Raw genomic sequence first — 17,821 nt, 5'->3', positions numbered from 1 at the left:
TTCAGAATACAAAGGGTTAATGCCATATAATTAACCACTAGATAGAGCTAGATGCAGAACTGTATAAAGCACTGACTCACAGGCTTCTGGGAGAAGGCTGGAGAGGAGCAGTGAGAGAGTGCTATAGATAACAGAGTACAGTTATAGATAGAGTATAGAGACTAGTGTTAGTAGAGTGTAGATTGTAGATTCCTAAATTATTGTTCACTATTTAAGTGGTAGAGCTTTAATAAGTAGTGTAAATAAGTGTTAGCTTTGTTAATGAACTTAGCTTCTGTGGTCTTTGTGAACACTACGATATCCATCCTGAGAACAAGAATCAAAAAGAACACCACATACTGTTGCAGATTAAAATTCTCAATGATTATTGCTGTTATCTTTTTGATAAGCTCCCATTATTTCTTCCTTTATATCCTGTTTTACCATATGGTTACTGTCCTGTGCACCACCCCCACGTAACCTGCCTTTATCAAACGGTTTCCACATTCTGGTTTCCTGAACTCAGGTCATCCTCTCTAATGTGCTGTTACCATAATTAATTAACAAACATAGCTATCCCTCTATCTTTTACTAGCTTTTTATCCTTCCTAAATATCACCTACCCCTTCAATATCATCCTTCAGCCATGTCTCTGTGATGGCTATCAGATTGTACTTATTTATGTACCCTGTGCCAATTTGCAATCCAGAGATTACCTTGGGAGGTTCTGCTTTTTAATTTAGTGCCTAGTTCCTCACACTCACAGGACTTCTTTCCTAGGTCCATCAACGTTGTTGATAACTGACATGGACCACAATAACTAACTGCCCCCCCCCCCCTTCCCGGCAGGAAACACCCGTCCGTCTCTTGCTTTTTGCTTCAGAGAACACTGTCGAACCTCCTCACTATACTTTCCACCTTGAAAGTTGTAATACAGGATATGGGAAAGGAAGACATATGGGGTTAGAACTGCTGTTTGTGGAGATGACAAACACCAACTGTTGGGGCTGAATGGCCTCTTCCTATGTTGCAATTTCTATGTAATCCTGTCTAGATCAAATTGCTGGTTAAACAGCTAAAGATTTAACATTTGTTTTCGGATTACTTTTGCCTACAGCTTAAATAAATTCTTTTCCAAGTACTGTTCTTAGTGAATAAAATATATTCACAGAACTGAACTGTAACACATGTTGCTGGGATGCCACAGTTGATAACGCTAATGGGATCAGACTGACTATAAAGCTGTCTGTTTACTTCTCAGTTGTAACAGAGGAATACTTAACACAACCATGCTGAATTCCCCTGGCTCTGCTATTTTAATAGAGGAATTGGCTATTTTCAGCTAAAAGGGTTGATAGCTCCATAAAATCAACAGAAAGAGGAATTTAGCATGTTGCATTTGAACAATAACACCAATGGCAATAATTTCTGCCCTTATGTCACATGGAAGGAAACCCGTCCTGTTCTGTAACCAATGATTCAATCACTTTAATAGGCTATGTGGCTATTTTGCCTTCCACGTTATGTTGAACTTAAAGTATTCTGGCCCAGAGTGATTGGAAAACGAATTTGGGGTGCTGTTATGTAACAATCATGATGGTTACGAATCTGGAGCACTGTCATGCAACAATCATGATGGTTACGAATCTGGAGCGCTGTCATGCAACAATCATGATGGTTACGAATCTGGAGCGCTGTCATGCAACAATCATGATGGTTACGAATCTGGAGCGCTGTCATGCAACAATCATGATGGTTACGAATCTGGAGCGCTGTCATGCAACAATCATGATGGTTACGAATCTGGGGTGCTGTCATGTAACAACCATGATGGTTCCGAATCTGGAGCGCTGTCATGTAACAATCATGATGGTTACGAATCTGGGGTGCTGTCATGTAACAATCATGATGTTTTGATAGCATATGTGGTTTCTATTCGGTCTATTCAGGTTGTATCTTTTGGACCTTTTTCGCCCGTTTTGCGGGGTGGTGGAAAATGAAGGAAAGTGAGAGCGAATGAGTCTCTTTCGGCAGGAATTGTCGCAGCCCTCCCAAACAAGGAGTGCAATGAGTAAAGGGCAACAGTCAGACCAGGAGGACCCTCAAGGTGCACTGGGGTGAAGATGGCAGAGAACTATGTGGCGTAATTGCCCACACAGTGGCCATCGGAGCGGCTGGTGGAGCTTTTAAACAGTCAAATTCCAGCAGGAAGGAGGCCACAGAAGGCTGAGCTAAGGTGGCAGAGCCAATTTGGACTACCCTAGAGCAACTGGTGCAGAGGCTGGAGGCGCAGAATGCATCGTTCCAGAAGGTGGAAGAGTCAGTGGCTGACCTTGAGGACCGTTTGGCCTCGTTGGAGGCGGAAATGGTGATGATGGCGGATGGCCAGAAGACACTGCAGGAGAAGGTAAATGACTTGCAAAATCGCTCGAGGAGGCAGAATCTCAGGATCGGGGGGCTGCCTGAGGGGATAGAGGAGACTCCTCTGTTAATTAGCCTACCTGTTCGCAGGGTGACTCGGATGTTCAAGAGGTTGGTAGGGAGGGGATCTTTGAGCGACCTCCTGAAGTGGTGTGGGTGCACAGGTCGCTGAGGAGGTCACAGGTCGAAAGCCAGTGAGTTGCCGGGGGCGATCATTTTGCGGCTACATTGCTAATTGGACAAGGGGAAGATTCTACGTTGGGCGAATAAGATGAGAGCGCCTCCCTGGGAAGGTCACATGGTGTGCATTTACCAGGACTAATGTTTCGAGTCCAGATGACCCTTTGTCAAAGCCTACCAAAGGCTTTAACAAAGGGTCACCTCGACTCGAAATGTGAGTTCTTTTCCCTCCCTCCAGATGCTGCCAGACCTGCTGAGATTGTCCAGCATTTTCTCTTTTGGTTTTAGATTCGAGCATCCACAGTATCTTGCTTTTATTTATTGTGCATTTACCAGGTCTTGGCAGCAGAGCTGGCCAACCGGTGGGATGGATTCAATAGGGTCAAGGCGGCCCTATTCAGGAACAAAGTACAGTTCGGAGTGTTGCACCCTGCTTGTTTGTGGGTCACAAATGAGAGTCAGGAACATTATTTTGATATGCCAAAGGAGTCAACTTCCTAAGGGACCATGGACTGGTTGCAACTTGGATGAAATGGATTGGAGGTGCTGTATTCAGGGTGGCAGGGGAACTGTTTATATTTGTGCCGGGTTCCTATGTTTGGCGTTGTTTATAAATACCTACTGGGGTTAATTAATTGTTTATGTTAAGGTAGAACTGTTGTAACTTCTTATTTCACCTCCCCCACCCCCCAGCATTGGGAGAAATATTTACCAGGTGAAGTTTTTGGTGGGCAGCATTGGGAGGGGTGGTGGGGGATGAAGGAGTACAGGAGGGCACAGAGGCTGGGTGGGGAAGAGGGCGTGGACAGTGACCTTGGGCGCAGGTCACCCTGCTAGCAGGTAGGATAGTTAACAGAAGTGAAGTGGGGGATGGAGTGGTGGAGATGGAGGGGTGGGGGGTTATGGGAGGCTTGGGAGGGGACAGGTTTCTTTGTTTGTGGTGGGGGGGGGGGTGGTGGGTTGTCTGGTGTTTGGGTTGGGAGAAGGGGAGATGGGGGAGGGATGGATTGCTGAGGTGGAAGGTGCAGGTCCGGCGCTGTTGGTTAGGGGGTTGGCCGCCATCACCTTGAGGAGGTTCGGGAGGTGGGCAGAACGTGGGCCTGGAGGAGCTTGTTAAACAATGGATATGGCTGATCAGGGTGGGGGTGGGGCGGGGATGCCTAGAGCCCTCCAACCAGGCTGATCACCTGGAATGTTAAAGTACTGAACGGGCCGATCAAGAGGTCCTGTGTCTTTTGCACTTAAAAGAGCTTAAAGGCAGATGGGCGGGATTCACTGACCACCCCCCCCGACGGGTTGGAGAACCCCCCGGGAAGAGGGGTGGCGGCGTGAATCCCGCCTGCCGCCGTATTCTCCGGCGCCGGTTTTCGGGCGGGGGTGGGTATCACGGCTCGCCGGTCGGGGCCGATGGCAATGGCCCCCCTGGCAATTCTCCGGGCCCCGATGGGCTGACCGGCTGTTGGTTTCTGGCCAGTCCCGCCGGCGTAGATTGGATATGATCCCACACGGCGGGACCTGGCTGGAGGGGGAGCATGGGGGGGGGGGGGGTCCAGCCCCGGGGGGTGGGGCACGGTGGCCTGGCCCGCAATTGAGGCCCACTGATCTGCGGGCGGGCCCGTGCTGTGGGGGCACTCCTTCCTTCTGCGCCAGACACTGTAGGGCTCCACCATGGCCGGTGCGGAGAAGAACCCCCCCCCCCCCCTCCACAGCACATGCGCTAGAATATGCCGGATGGTCTGCGCATGTGAGGAACCACGGCGGCGGTTCTACGCATGCGCTAACTCGCGCTGGCCCTTCGTTGCCGGTTGGCACGGTGCCAACCCCTCCGGTGCTGGCGTAGCCCTCAGACGTGCGGAGGGTTCCGCAACTTCCGGTCGGCCCGACGCCGGAGTGGTTCACGCCACTTTTTACGCCAGCGTCGGGCCATCGCGGGGTTTCGGGAGAATCCCGCTGGTAGTGTTTATGGAAGAGACTCATTTAAAGGTTTCAGATCAAAGGAGGATGAGAAACGGGTGGGTGGGGTAAGTGTTTAATTCAGGGTTGGTATGAAGACAAGGGGGGGGTAGCAGTACTAGTGAGTAAGAGGGTGGTATTGTTGGCTGGCAGTATTGTGGCTGATCCTGGGGCAGATTTGTGATGGTGAGCAGGAGGCTGGAGGGGACACCCGTGATGCTGGTGAACATATATGCCCCCAACTGGTACGATGTGGAGTTTGTGAAGAAAGTGTTGGTGAGGGTTCCGGACTTGGAAATACACCAGTTGATTATTGGTGGCGGGGGGGGGGGGGGGGGGGGGGGGGGGGGGAATTGATTTTTTCTTGCTGGATAAGAGTTTGATGGTGGGGGTGGTTGGGTTGGAATATTTGGCGATTGTGGTCTCAGATCACGCGCTGCACCTGGTGGACTTGAGTGGAAAGGGGAGTTCCCAGCGGCCACAGTGGAAGTTGAATATGGGGTTGCTAGCTGATAAGGGAGTCTGCGATAGGATAGGGGTGGTGATATCGAATTAAGTGGAGCTAAGTAAGATGTTCAAGGTCTCCACTTCCGTAGTGTGGGAAGCACTGAAGATGGTGATCAGGGGAAGTTTATTTCGAACCTGGCGCATAAAGAGAAGGGGGAGCAGCTGGAAAGGCAAAGATTAGTGGAGGGCATTCTGGAGGTGGATCAGAGGTATTCAACAGCCCCGGCGGAGGCATTGCTAAAGGAGAGGAAGCAGCTTCAGATGGAGTTTGAGCTCATGTCTAAGGGGAAGGTGGTGCGGCAGCTGCATTTGGGTCTCCCTTTATGCAAATGACCTTTTGCTGTATATTACGAACCCGGTGGAAAGCTTTGATATGATATTGGTGCAGTTTGGCTCATTTTCCAAGTACAAACTCAACATGGGAAAAAACAACGTGGGCGCGATTCTCCCAAAACGGGAGAAATCGTAAAGCCCGGGTTTGACGCCAGCGCGCCCCTTCCCGACCGGGAACCGATTCTGGTCCCCGGTCGGGGCTAGCAGCCCGACGCCGTAGGCTCCGGCATGACGGGCTTAACGAATATCGTTAAGCCCGCTTGCCGGAGTTAGCGCCGGCTGACGCGTCATATGACGTCAGCCGCGCATGCGCGGATTGGAAGACTCCAACCCGCGCATGCGCGGATGACGTCATCGCGTATTTGCGCGAAACCCGCGCATGCGCGGGCCGGGTTGCCCCTCAGCCGCCCCGCAAATAGATACTGTGGGGCGGCGGAAGGAGAAAGAGTGCGCGGGCATCGGGCCCGCTGCCCGCGATCGGTGCCCACCGATCGCGGGCCCATGGCACCCTTGGCACGGCCGTGGTACTGCCATGCCAATCGGTGCCATGGTTATGAAAAGCGAGTTTGTGACGCCGTTTTTACGAACGGCCAGACCAGGTGTGTTTGCCGTTCGTAAAAACGGCGTAAAGGGCTGGGACTTCGGCCCATCGAACAGCTGTGAATCGCTGCCGGCCGTAAAAAAACGGCGGCAGCGATTCGGGTCGGGAGTTGGGCGGGGGGTGGGGGAGAATAGCGGGAGGGCGGGAAAAATGTCGGGAAGGCCCTCCCGCTATTCTCCGACCCGTCGTGGGGGTCGGAGAATTTCGCCCCGTATTCTTGGTCAATGCGCGGGTGAGGGAGAAGGTTTTGGAGAATTTGATGTTTCGGTTGGTTGGGCAGAGTTTCTGGTACTTGGGAAGTGGCGCATAGTTGGGCCCAATTGCATGAGCTGAATTTGACGAATCTGCTGGAGGGGGTGAACGACGATGTTAAGAGGTGGAACCTTTTGATTGGAAGGGTCCAGACACTTAAAATGACGGTGCTGCTAAAGTTCCTGTTTGTCTTCCAAAACCTCCCAATTTCTGGGTGCGGATCTTTTTTCGGTAGGGTCAATAGGATGATCTCGGAGTTTATATGGGTGGGTAAGGTGCCCCCGATCAGGAGGGTATTCTTGGAGAGCAACAGACAGAGTGGTGGGTCGGTTTTGCCGAACCTTCTGAACTATTACTGGGCGGCGTGTGTGAGGTGGTCAGAAGTGGGCAGCTGGGGAGAGGCGCTGTAGGGGGGCGGATGGAGGAAGCCTCATGTTGAGGAACGAGTTTAAGGGCACTGCCATTGGCACTCCTTCCATTCTTGCCTGCCAGATACTCCATGAGCCCGGTGGTGGCATCAGCGCTAAGGGTATGGAATCAATGGCAGCAGCATTTTAAGATGGAGGAGATGTCACTGTGGGCGCTGATTTGTGGCAATCACAGGTTTGTTCTGACAGGCCTAGATTCCACATTTCGGGCATGGGAGAATGTGGGGATAGAGTGCTTTAGGGACCCGTTTGTGGGATTGGGGTGGTAGTTGTGGTGGTGTCAGCGGGGAGGCGGTGAGAGAGTTGGGAGAGCTAGATGAAGAGTTCATCTACCGAGGGGGAATGGGTTTCAATATTTGCAGGTTAGGAACTTCGTTAGGAAGGAGTTGGTTACATTAGGAAGGTTACTTTCGTTAGGAAGGAGCAGGGGGTGGTGGGTTTGGACTGGTGGGATTACGGAGTGAGACTCTACGGAGGGTAAAGGTGTCCTCCAAATGTGTGAGACTAAGTCTGATCCAATTTAAGGTTGAGCATAGGTGTCAAGGATGAATGGTTCTTCTCAGGGGTAGAAGGTAAAGGCGGGCAGTGTGCGAGGGAACCAGCGAATCACGTCCACATGTTTTGGGCATGCCTGAAGTTAAAGGAGTTTTGGGAGGCCTCTAAACATGTAGTAAGTGCTGGGGATGAAGGTGGCTCAGAGCCCATGAGTGGCAATATTTGGAGTCTCGGAGAATCCGGGAGTGCAGGTGGGGAGAGAGGCAGATGTGTTGGCCTTTGCCTCCCTGATAGCCCAGAGGTGACTATGGTTAGGGTGGCGGGTGAGGTGTGGCTGAGTGACTTGGCAGAGTTTCTGAGGTGCAGATGCGGGGTTCTTCTGGAGGTGGAGGTTGTTCATCAACTTCTTTAGAGTGTTGGGACTTCAAGAGTGAAGAGGGTTTTCCTGGAGCGAGGGAGGGATAGAGGCGGGCTGGGCGGCCAATGTGTCAATGGTGCGTAAATGCGTGATGGGGGGGGGGGGGGGGCGTGGAAAATAATGGAGATGGCGTCTTGTAGAGGTACGAGCTTCAGCGCCTTGGTAACGGCGCCGTTGCCGCTCTCTCCTAAGAGGTATACCACGAGCCCGGAGGTGGCGGTGACCCTGAGAATCTGGGGACAGTGGAGACGGCATAGTGGGGAAACAGGGGGCTCGTTGGAGGCTCCACTAGGTGGAAATCATCAGTTCATCCCGGGGAACACTGATGGGGGATTTAGGGGGTGGCATAGGGTGGGCATCAGTAAATTGAGGGACCTGTTTATTCGTGGGAGGTTTGCGGGCCTGGGGGAACTGGAAGATAAATTTGGGCTCCCCCAAGGGAACATGTTCAGATACTTGCAGGTAAAGGCGTTTGTTAGGCGACAGGTGGAGGAATTTCCTTTGCTGCCCTCGCAGGGGGCGATGGACAGAGTGCTTTTGGGGGTGTGGGTTGGAGAGGGGAAGGTGTCTGACATCTATAAGGTAATGCAGGATGTGGAGGAGTCATCAGTGGAGGAGCTGAAGGCTAAATGGGAGGGGGAACTAGGGGAGCAGATAGAGGATGGGACTTGGGAAGATGCCTTGGAGAGGGTTAACTCTTCCTCTTCATGTGCGAGGCTTAGTCTCATCCAATTTAAGGTGCTGCATCAGGCCCACATGTCTGTGACTCGGATGAGCAGGTTCTTTGGGGGTGAGGACAGGTGCACCAGGTGTTCGGGGAGTCCAGGGAATCATGCCCACATGTTTTGGGCATGCCCGGCACTGGAAGAATTCTGGAAGGGGGTGGCGGGGACGGTGTCGAGGGTGGTTGGATCCAGGGTCAAACCAGGGTGGGGACTCGCGATTTTTGGTGTTGCGGTGGAGCCGGGAGTGCAGGAGGCGAAAGAGGCCGGTGTTCTGGCCTTTGCGTCCCTAGTAGCCCGGCGGAGGATCTTGCTGCAGTGGAAGGATGCGAGGCCCCCAAGTGTGGAGACCTGGATCAGTGACATGGCGGGATTTATAAAATTGGAGAGGGTCAAATTTGTCCTGAGAGGATCAATACAAGGGTTCTATAAACGATGGCAGCCTTTTCTGGACTTTCTGGCTCAAAGATAGGTATCTTGATCAATAGCAGCAGCAACCCGGGGGGGGGGGGGGGGGGGGGGGGGGTATTTTATTGTGGGTTGTTGTTATATAAATACAACATTTTTCAAAAAAAATTATTTAAAAAAAAACTCCTTTAGAGTGGTGCAACGTCAGCGGGAGGACATTGTAGGAGAGGATTATTTTCTTATTATCATTATTAAATGGGGCAGGGGCTGGGTTGGAGGGGTTCGGTGTTTGAGGGGTGATTTGTGAAAGCTGATTTTTGATGTTATGTCTCTTATAGTTTTCTGTATAACACAGAAAATGTCTCGATTAAAAATATTTTAAAAATACTTCTGCAAAACACAAAGCAGTTCCTTAAAGGATCTGGTGGTACTACAGTTTTAGTACAATAGTGATGGCTCTAGAATGACTGGCTGACACATTTTGTGAGATCTTGGCAGAAGCATCATAGCCTTATAAGGACTTTGAAATAAGTTCAAAAATTAAACAGGAAGTCCAATGTACTACTACTTGAACACTTTTTGCACTTGGCTTGTGCTGTATTGGAGTTATCCTGCACAATGTGTTAAAATCAAGTTTCAGCAAAGAGTCTCAGATTGCTCACTTCAGTGCTTTCATTCAAATAGAGTCTTGACTCCATAGATATCCTGATACTTATGTGGCAGCATGAAAGTAGCAGTGTAACTATATCCTAATAGTGGAAAATTTGCAAAGTTCACAGTTTTCCCATGTGGAGAGAGCAAGTCAGAGGTAGGGTTGTATCATTAAAACCCAAACTTTGTTACCCGCACTTGGAACTAGTGAAATTTTATGGCACAATTCAGCTTTGGAAAAATCATTAAAAAAATTCCGGTGACATCATTATCCACATCAAACCAAATTACAGGTACATACCTTTCCATACGTTGTTATTGAAAAATTATAGCAGGTTTGCATTGTACTTCGTATGGGTTTATGGAGTGTTATTGTACAGAAAGCATGTAAAGGAATTGAGATTGATTAGAAAAACCCCTCCCTTTTTAATCAGCTATGTTTAAAAACAGAGTTCTAACTCTCATTGTCTGGCGACACAGACTAGTGTGGCCTGGACAGTATAATCTTCGGGTCAATTGGCTTGTCAACAAGCTCAACTGCCTGTAAAAATTTTTTTAATGGTGGGCAGGCTGCTGATTTCAGTGCCTATTGCATTATGGGCATCAGGTTAGGAGTAGGTAGGAAGGTAGTGGGTTAGCCACTGTGACGAATGCAGGATTTTGGATGTATTAGATTGTAAACATATGGCAATTTAAGGGTTAAAAGCCTGGGTTAGAGTGTGTTTTACTGCAGTAGCCGTGTTTTTAAATAATCTTTTTTTGCAAGTCCAGAACGCTTTTAGGAGCCAGAGGTGTAATTGACCATCCTAAAGCCTAGGCTAATGCACTGTTCTTTGACTAGGGGGGATTCCCTGGGGAGTGAATTCTTTTTCAGCTTGGGGAGATGATTTCAATCCTGGGTGGAACTAATGCATCGAGTCATATTGAGAAAGCTTTTGAGTTGAGGTCTGATCTGGCTAAAACTGAATCCACAAATAAGGTCTTTTGCTCTCACAGTAGGATAGGATAGTTAAAAAAGATTAATAAACTTTAAAGCTGTGCGGACTTGTCTGAGGACAAAGAAGAAGCTGAATCAAAGCAGTTGAAAACAGCTTTTTGAAGACATCTAACTGGAGACTGCAGGAGTACTAACAGGAAACAAATCTGTTCTGGCAAGCAAGTATCACTCTGTGCCTTTGGGTTGCTGGATGGATTGAGAGCTGTATATTTTTCCTTTCTTGTTGTTTAATTGGCAATAGAGATAGTAATTAAGTGTTTTGTATTTACTGTATTTAGTAGAATTGTTTAAGGGGCAATTGTAAGCTATTTTTCGGATGTGATGTTAAAGATTTTAATACTGGGTTAATAATATAGTTTTGTTTTAAAAATATCAAATCCCTATTTCTTCGTGTAATCACTCCTGGAGTGAAGTATTCTTTCCCACAGTCCGACAAAAGAAACTAAAATATTGGTGTTTCGGTCTAGTATCTTAACCACTGTAGCTGTCTGTTCTGGAATCATAATAGCCACCCATCGTATTTTACTCACCGTTCCTCACCAAAGACACTCCCAGTGGGGGGAGGGGGGTCTGTAACCCAGCCTTTGCATTTACCTCCGGGCGTCACAAAGCACTTAACAATCAATGAAGTACTTCTTGAGGTGTAGTCATTATTGTAACGCAGGAAATGCAGCAGTGAATGTGCACAACAGCAAGTCCCACAAGCAGCAATAAAATAAATTACTAAATCATCTTCTTAATGATTCTTGAGGGATATATTTCAGCCATGATATTTGGAGCAAGCACTCTTGCTCTTCTACTCGTTCTGTGGGACATTCATCATCCAGCTGAGTGGGTAGTTCGGGTTTTAGCTTAACATCTCATTCAAAGGTCTACGCTATACCCAGTACTGTACTGAAGTATTCTCCTGGATAATGGACTAAGATCTGTGGCAACCGGCTTGAAACCACACCGTTCGACTTTAGTGGCAAGTGAGTTATTATTGAGCCAGGGATAACACATACAGACAAACGGATATACAGGCAGAAACAAGAGCAGTAAACAGATTTGCATATTGATAAATGAATAAATTGCTGAAAAAAGATATGTGCTGGTGAAATCTGTCCTGCACTCGTCAGGCTAGATACAAGAATGCCAAATTTCAAAGGGACCAACAAGTTATACTGCTTGAGAAAAGGGGTGCTGGTTGGTTGACAAACTGGCTCTGATTGGTGACAACAACATCAGAGCAAGAGCACCAGCGAGTTTTTGTCCCACAGGCTTTTGTTTATTTCAGAAAAGGTGTAATGTCTGGACTTACTATTTTTGCCTGCAGAGGATGTAGAATAGGTAAGCTACATCGAGTGCCCGACTGATAATCCTAAATTGGTTATTAATATGATTCTTTATACTCTTGGTATTGTTCAGCAAGTGCTGCCCAATCACAGAAGCACATCTAATATTAGACATTGGGCGGGATTCTCCGTAGCCCAACTCCAAAATAGTGTTCAGCGATCAGGCGGAGAAGGGATTTCCACACCAAAATCAGGGCCGGCATCGATTTGATGCCGGACAGCCATGCTCCTCCCCCTCCAAACTGGTGTTATCGTGACGGGTGTCGTTACAATGGCATTGCCGCATCATCGGCTGGCCCTGCCACGATGTTCCACCCATGATGGGCCCAGCTCCCAACGGTGCGTGACACGTGTGGTCCCAGTGGTCGGGAACCCGGCATGCCAGCTGCAGACTGTGTCCAGCACCGCCACACACGGCCGCCGGGATCCATGTCGCTGGCCAGGGAGGCTTCTGCAAGGGCTGGGGGAGGGTGGCCCGGGTGTGGGCTGTGGGGCCGCGGATAGCGGGTTGGGTTTGCGCACGGGCGGCGCCATGTTGCACAGCGCGACCATTGCAGGTCATCATCCATGCGCATGGGCGGCCCGGGACCCGGCCATTTTCCGTCCTCTATAGGCAAAAGGAACATGTCCAGATAGTGCACCCTTATTGAAAGAAAAGCATTGGGACAGTAGCTCAGTGGAGCATTTGTCATGGCCGTTTCTTACCCAAAGTGCCAACCAAACAGTAGCCTTTTTTCATGCAGCACAAGCTGTTGTCCCCTTTGAAACTTGGCATTCTTCCATCTGTCCTGATGAGTGTAAGATAAAAAGCTTTGACACCGTCTTTTTTTTCAGCAATACTCAAATTCTGTAATACCAAGCGACTATGATAAATGGATATAAATAGGAGATAATCAAACATATAATTATGCTAATAGAAATTGATAGATAGGCAAACAGATAAATAGTTTGGTGGACTGATGGGTAGGTAGATGGGAACAATTTGCACAATTAGAAAGTACAAACCTCTTCATCTGTAAGTGAACGGAACTTTTCACGAGATTTACTGAAGCTGTAGCCTTCCGCCTGTAATTTGCAAAATATTTTGGTAAGTACAATGCAATGCAACATTTTTAAACACAATTTTCCTGCAACCTGCTTTAAAACATACTTCATAATTAGCGAGTTAACAGAGATTCAGATTTGACTGTATAAACTACTTCAAAAGTCCTGTACCATATAGTAGCGCTTTAACTTTCTCTACATTAATCAGCTGAATACAGTAAAACATTTGTACCATAAACTATTTGAGAATAGGTAATCAACAATAACAGTTAGGGCAACAATTTTAGCCCGGTATGATGTTGCAGGGCTGGTGGGGACACGCATGTTGACAAGTCTTGAAATTACATTTAGAAGCCATTTGAATTACAGCATTGTTGCTTAGGACAGTAGAGAAAAGCTTCCAGGGAAATGGAAGCTTCATACTTTTTGCTAAGACAAAGAATAGACAGCAGATTGGGTGCAAGTTTATGGAATCATAGAAACATACAGCATAGAAGGAGATCATTCATCCCATCGAGTCTGTGCCACTTCCTTTGAAGAACAATCCACTTAGTCCCACTCCTCTACTCTTTCATTCTGTTCCTGCAAATGTTTATCCCTCACTGCGGTAGTCACCACTGATGTATATATTGTATATACAGGATGTTGATATAAGTGCTGTACGGTAATGCCCATGTACTCGAGGTACAGTGGTAGATCCTTGCCTGCTGAGCTCCACCCAGTAGGCGGAGTATAAATAGGTGTGCTCCCCGTACAGCAGCCCTTTCGTCAGCTGCTGTAAGAGGCCACACATCTCAGTGTAATAAAGCCTCGATTACATCCTACTCTCGTCTTTGCATAATTGATAGTGCATCACTCACGCAAGCACATTATTGTGTATTGGACAACAAGTATTTCAGAAGGCAAGTGGAAAGTTGGCCTTTATTGCAGAGGGGTTGGAACGTAAAAGTAGTGAAGCCTTTCTACATTTGGAAGACCACACCGAGAGTACTGCACAGAGTTTTGGTTTCCTTATTTAAAGGAGGGATATACTTGACGAAGGCAGTTTACAGGAGGTTCCTTAGGTTGATTCCTAGGGTGAAAGGTTGACTTGTGAGGAATGGGAGAACAAGTTGGGCCTATATTCTTTGGAATTTAGAAGAATTAGAGGTGGTCTTATTGAAACATAAGAGGGCTTTAAGGATTGATGCTGAGAGGACATTTCCCCTCGCAGAGGTATCTAGATCGGGGGAGGGCACAGTTTCAAAATAAGAGTCTCCCATTTAAGACAGAGATGAGGACTAATTTCTTCTCTAAAAGGGTGGTTAATCTCCAAATTTCCTACCCCATTGTAATGACTAAGACCTAGCCTTTGAGATTGGCCAATTGGAATACGAGTTTCCTGATTAGTGGACCAATCAGAGAACCTCTTCTTTGTATGTAACAGGGAGTGTCAGATCCTCTGCACTCCCAGTGTGGACAACAAGCTGAATGCACATGGTCGTACTGCTGTTGGTTTTGTTAACAAAAGGGATTCTGGTGAAGGGACTTCTGCCTGTGTGGACTTATGACACCTATGAAGCCCGGTCATTGAAGATAGATTAGACAAATCTTCCAAGGGAGTCATGATTTGTGGGGGCTGGAAAGTGGAGTTGAGGCCACAATCAAATCAGGCATGATTTTATTTATTAGCGAAGTAGAGCCAATGGGCTGAATAGTCTACTCCAGCTCCTATTTCTTATGTTCGCATCTTCCTATGTATTTAAGCAATTCCCTTTTGAAAGTTACTATTGACTCTGTTTTCACTTCCCAAAGACAGTGCATTCTAAATCTTAACTGCCTGTTACATAAATACTGTCACTGATCATTCATTTGTTCCCTCTGATTACTGACTGTTCAGCCAATGGATGCAGTATATTTGAGTTTATTCTATCTAATAACCTTCAAGAGTTTAAATACCTTTATCAACCCTCATCTTCTCTGCACGAAGGAGAATATCCCCAGCTTCTCCACTCTATCCACGTGATTGTAATCCCTCATTCCGGCTTTAAATTGAAGTTTATTGGAAGATGGCATACAATGAGCTGGAAGTGTGTCCAGAAATTTAAAACACTGGCATATGAACAGGGCCTCCTTAGACATCATTAGGTACGGGGGCATTGAGAGAGTAGGGAAACGAGGAGGAGCGGCCTCCCCGAGATCAGAGTAATACCACCCTGTTGTTATGTTTTACCACCCACCCCCTTCCCACCCACTCCGCCGCCAATCACTAATACATAAAAACAAACACTCAAGTCATTCCGAGAAACATCACATCCAGTATATTGCAGTGCATGCATTATTGGAAAGTGTCTGTCATAACCAGAATTCTGACACACGTGACTCTTATTACAGGCTCAAAGAATAGCCTGACAATAATACTTGTGCCCTGTGCAAGCCAGCACTTTGCAGGGCCCTGAATCACTCAACAACTTTGTAAGCATCAGCAGAACTACAGACACTGGGGAAAATGCAGGTAATGGAGGAATTCCAGATGAATCTCAATACAGTTAGGAGGCGGATTAAGTGGTGACGACTGGGATGCAGCATGCACATGTTACCAGGAATCCAATGAATTAATTTCTCGGCCACATTGCCTAAGATTCAGAACTCAGGATTTTAATGTCAAAAAATGTACAATCTTACCAGAATCATCTGCAAGAGTCGAGTGTTTTGAAAATGCAATTGCAAAAAATATACCAACCACAGCAACAGGCCATTTAGCCCAAGCAATGTACGCTGGTGATCATGTGCCACTCGAACCCCCGGCTATCCTTCTTTATCTAACTATATCAGCATTATCCTCTATTCCCTTCTCCCTCATTTGCTCATCTAGGTTAAATGCATCTATAGAAATCGCCTCAACCACGACATGCGGTTGCAAGTTCCACAAACTCACCACTCTCTGGGAAAATAAGTTTCTTTCAATGCAAGATCTGTATAGGTGTATGTGTGCGGTAGAGTCCGCTAGCTGCATATGCGCATCCACAAGTTCGAAGCCAAATGATAGTTGGCGGGATTCACCGTTCCCCAAGGCCGATTCCGTGGTTGTGGATCGGGCGGAGAATACCTTCTCTGCCGAAATTGAGGGCAGTGCTGTTTGACGCCGGTTTTGTATCCTCTGAAATGGCGTCATCGCATCGCATGCTACCGCCATTGGAACGGCAGCGTGCCACCTGAACGCCGTTCCCCGATTCTCCGTTCTCGAAGGGCCGAGTTCCCAACAGCACGGTTGGCGTGAGGGGCGGGATTCCCTCAGCACTGGCTTGGCCAGAGAATCCCTGCGACTGGCACGAATCGCGCCACACCGCCCTGATGCTGGCACGCGATTCTCCGCAGAGCGGAGAATCGGTGCCATTGGCGCCGGCATGGATGGTGCGGCGCCGGTCAGGGGCCGCTCTACGCGACAGTCCCCGCCGATTCTCGGCCCATCCACACCTGCACTCAGTCGGCGGGATCTCGGCGTGGAAGAGTCGGGGGGCGGCCTGTGTGTGTGGGGGGGGGGGGGGGGGGCGACCCCAGAGGGGGGCCTCAGATGTGGCCTGGCCCGTGATCGGGGTCCACCAATCGGGGGGCCGGCCTCTCTGGCTGGGGGCCTCATTTCCTACGCCACTGCGCATGCACGCGTTGGTGCCGGCGCTATTGTGCATGCACGGATACTCGCCGGGTTCCCGCCGGGATCAGCAGCTTGAGCGGCGTGAACTGCTGCAGTGCCATGCTGCCGCCTGAATTAGTCGTTGGGTCGGCCCGTTCACAGCATCATAAAACGTGATGCCGTTTAGGATGGCAAGAACACTGCCGTGGGATGTGAGAATCCTTCCCGCGGTCTCAGTGGTCGGGAACACGGTGTGGCGGCTGCGGACTGTGTCCAGCGCTGCCACAGTCAGGCGGCTGGCCGGGGGGGCTTCCGCGAGGGCCAGGGGGCTTCCGCAAGAGCTGGAGGTACTGGTGGGGGGTGGCCAGGGGGGCACAATCTGGCAGGCAGCATCCGTGCACGTCCAGCGCCATGTTTTACGGGTGACCGCTGCAGGTCGTCACTGTGCGCACGCGCGGCCATGGAACCAGCCATTCTCCAGGCGTTTATATCGTGGGATCCGGGAGTTTTACTCAATGCCGTTGCTAGCCCCTCACCAGTTAAAGCACCGGGAGGGGTCGGTGCCGATTTTGCCGTCATAAAACGCCAGAGTTCCCACGTTAGTGTCGGAACTTAGCCTCCAAAATGGTGAATCCAGCCCAGTATTTTTGAAAGTGCTCAGTCTGCCACCAGAGTCCCGATTTCCAACCCATAAAATGGTACGTTGGTCAACCTTACATGCTGGATGGCTGAACATTGATGCAAGCTGTCACAAAGCCTCAGAGGTAGCATATATGACATGAAGCAATGCATGGGGCTAACAGAAAACAACAAATGCTCTAACTGAAGACCAGGAGCCAGCAGTCGACATACAAATTTCTGAGGAGATTCATTCTGAAAAATTGAGAGGTCAAAGATGATTGATGTAGGTAGGGCAGTGGATGTTGTCTATATGGACTTCAGTAAGGCCTTTGACAAGGTCCCTCATGGCAGACTGGTACAAAAGGTGAAGTCACACGGTATCAGGGGTGAGCTGGCAAGGTGTATTCAAGAGTATTGAAAGTTAGAGAGATCTAGGTGTACAGGTCCACAGGTCACTGAAAGGGGCAACACAGGTGGAGAAGATAGTCAAGAAGACATAGGGCATGGTTGCCTTCATTGGCCGGGGCACTGAGTACAAGAATTGGCAAGTCATGTTGCAGCTGTATAGAACCTTAGTTAGGCCACACTTGGAGTATAGTGTTCAATTCCGGTCGCCACGCTACCAGAAGGATGTGGAGGCTTTCGAGAGGGTGCAGAAGGGATTTACCAGGATGTTACCTGGTATGGAGAGCATTAGCTATGAGGAGCAGTTGAATAAACCCGGTTTGTTCTCACTGGAACGAAGGAGGTTGAGGGGCGACCTGATAGAGGTCTACAAAATTATGAGGGGCATAGACAGAGTGGATAGTCAGAGGCTTTTCCCCAGGGTGAGGGGTCAATTACTAGGGGGCATAGGTTTAAGGT

General features: G+C 48.7%; 1 protein-coding gene across 7 annotated transcripts in view; it reads right to left on the bottom strand.

The window, feature by feature from the left end:
* The window catches only part of LOC119969563 (phosphoprotein associated with glycosphingolipid-enriched microdomains 1-like), a 143,692-nt gene that overhangs the window by 20,897 nt on the left and 104,974 nt on the right, over positions 1-17,821 (bottom strand). For all 7 annotated transcript variants that reach the window (XM_038803324.1, XM_038803323.1, XM_038803327.1 and 4 more), the window contains one exon: positions 12,685-12,744. In XM_038803324.1, the coding sequence (XP_038659252.1) occupies positions 12,685-12,744 (60 nt within the window). The remainder of the gene's footprint in view (positions 1-12,684; positions 12,745-17,821) is intronic.

Source organism: Scyliorhinus canicula, chromosome 7 (genome assembly GCF_902713615.1).
Source record: "Scyliorhinus canicula chromosome 7, sScyCan1.1, whole genome shotgun sequence".
Taxonomy (NCBI): Eukaryota; Metazoa; Chordata; class Chondrichthyes; order Carcharhiniformes; family Scyliorhinidae; genus Scyliorhinus; species Scyliorhinus canicula.
Note: the sequence above shows the minus strand (reverse complement) of the source record. Positions and strands in the feature narration are given on the sequence as shown.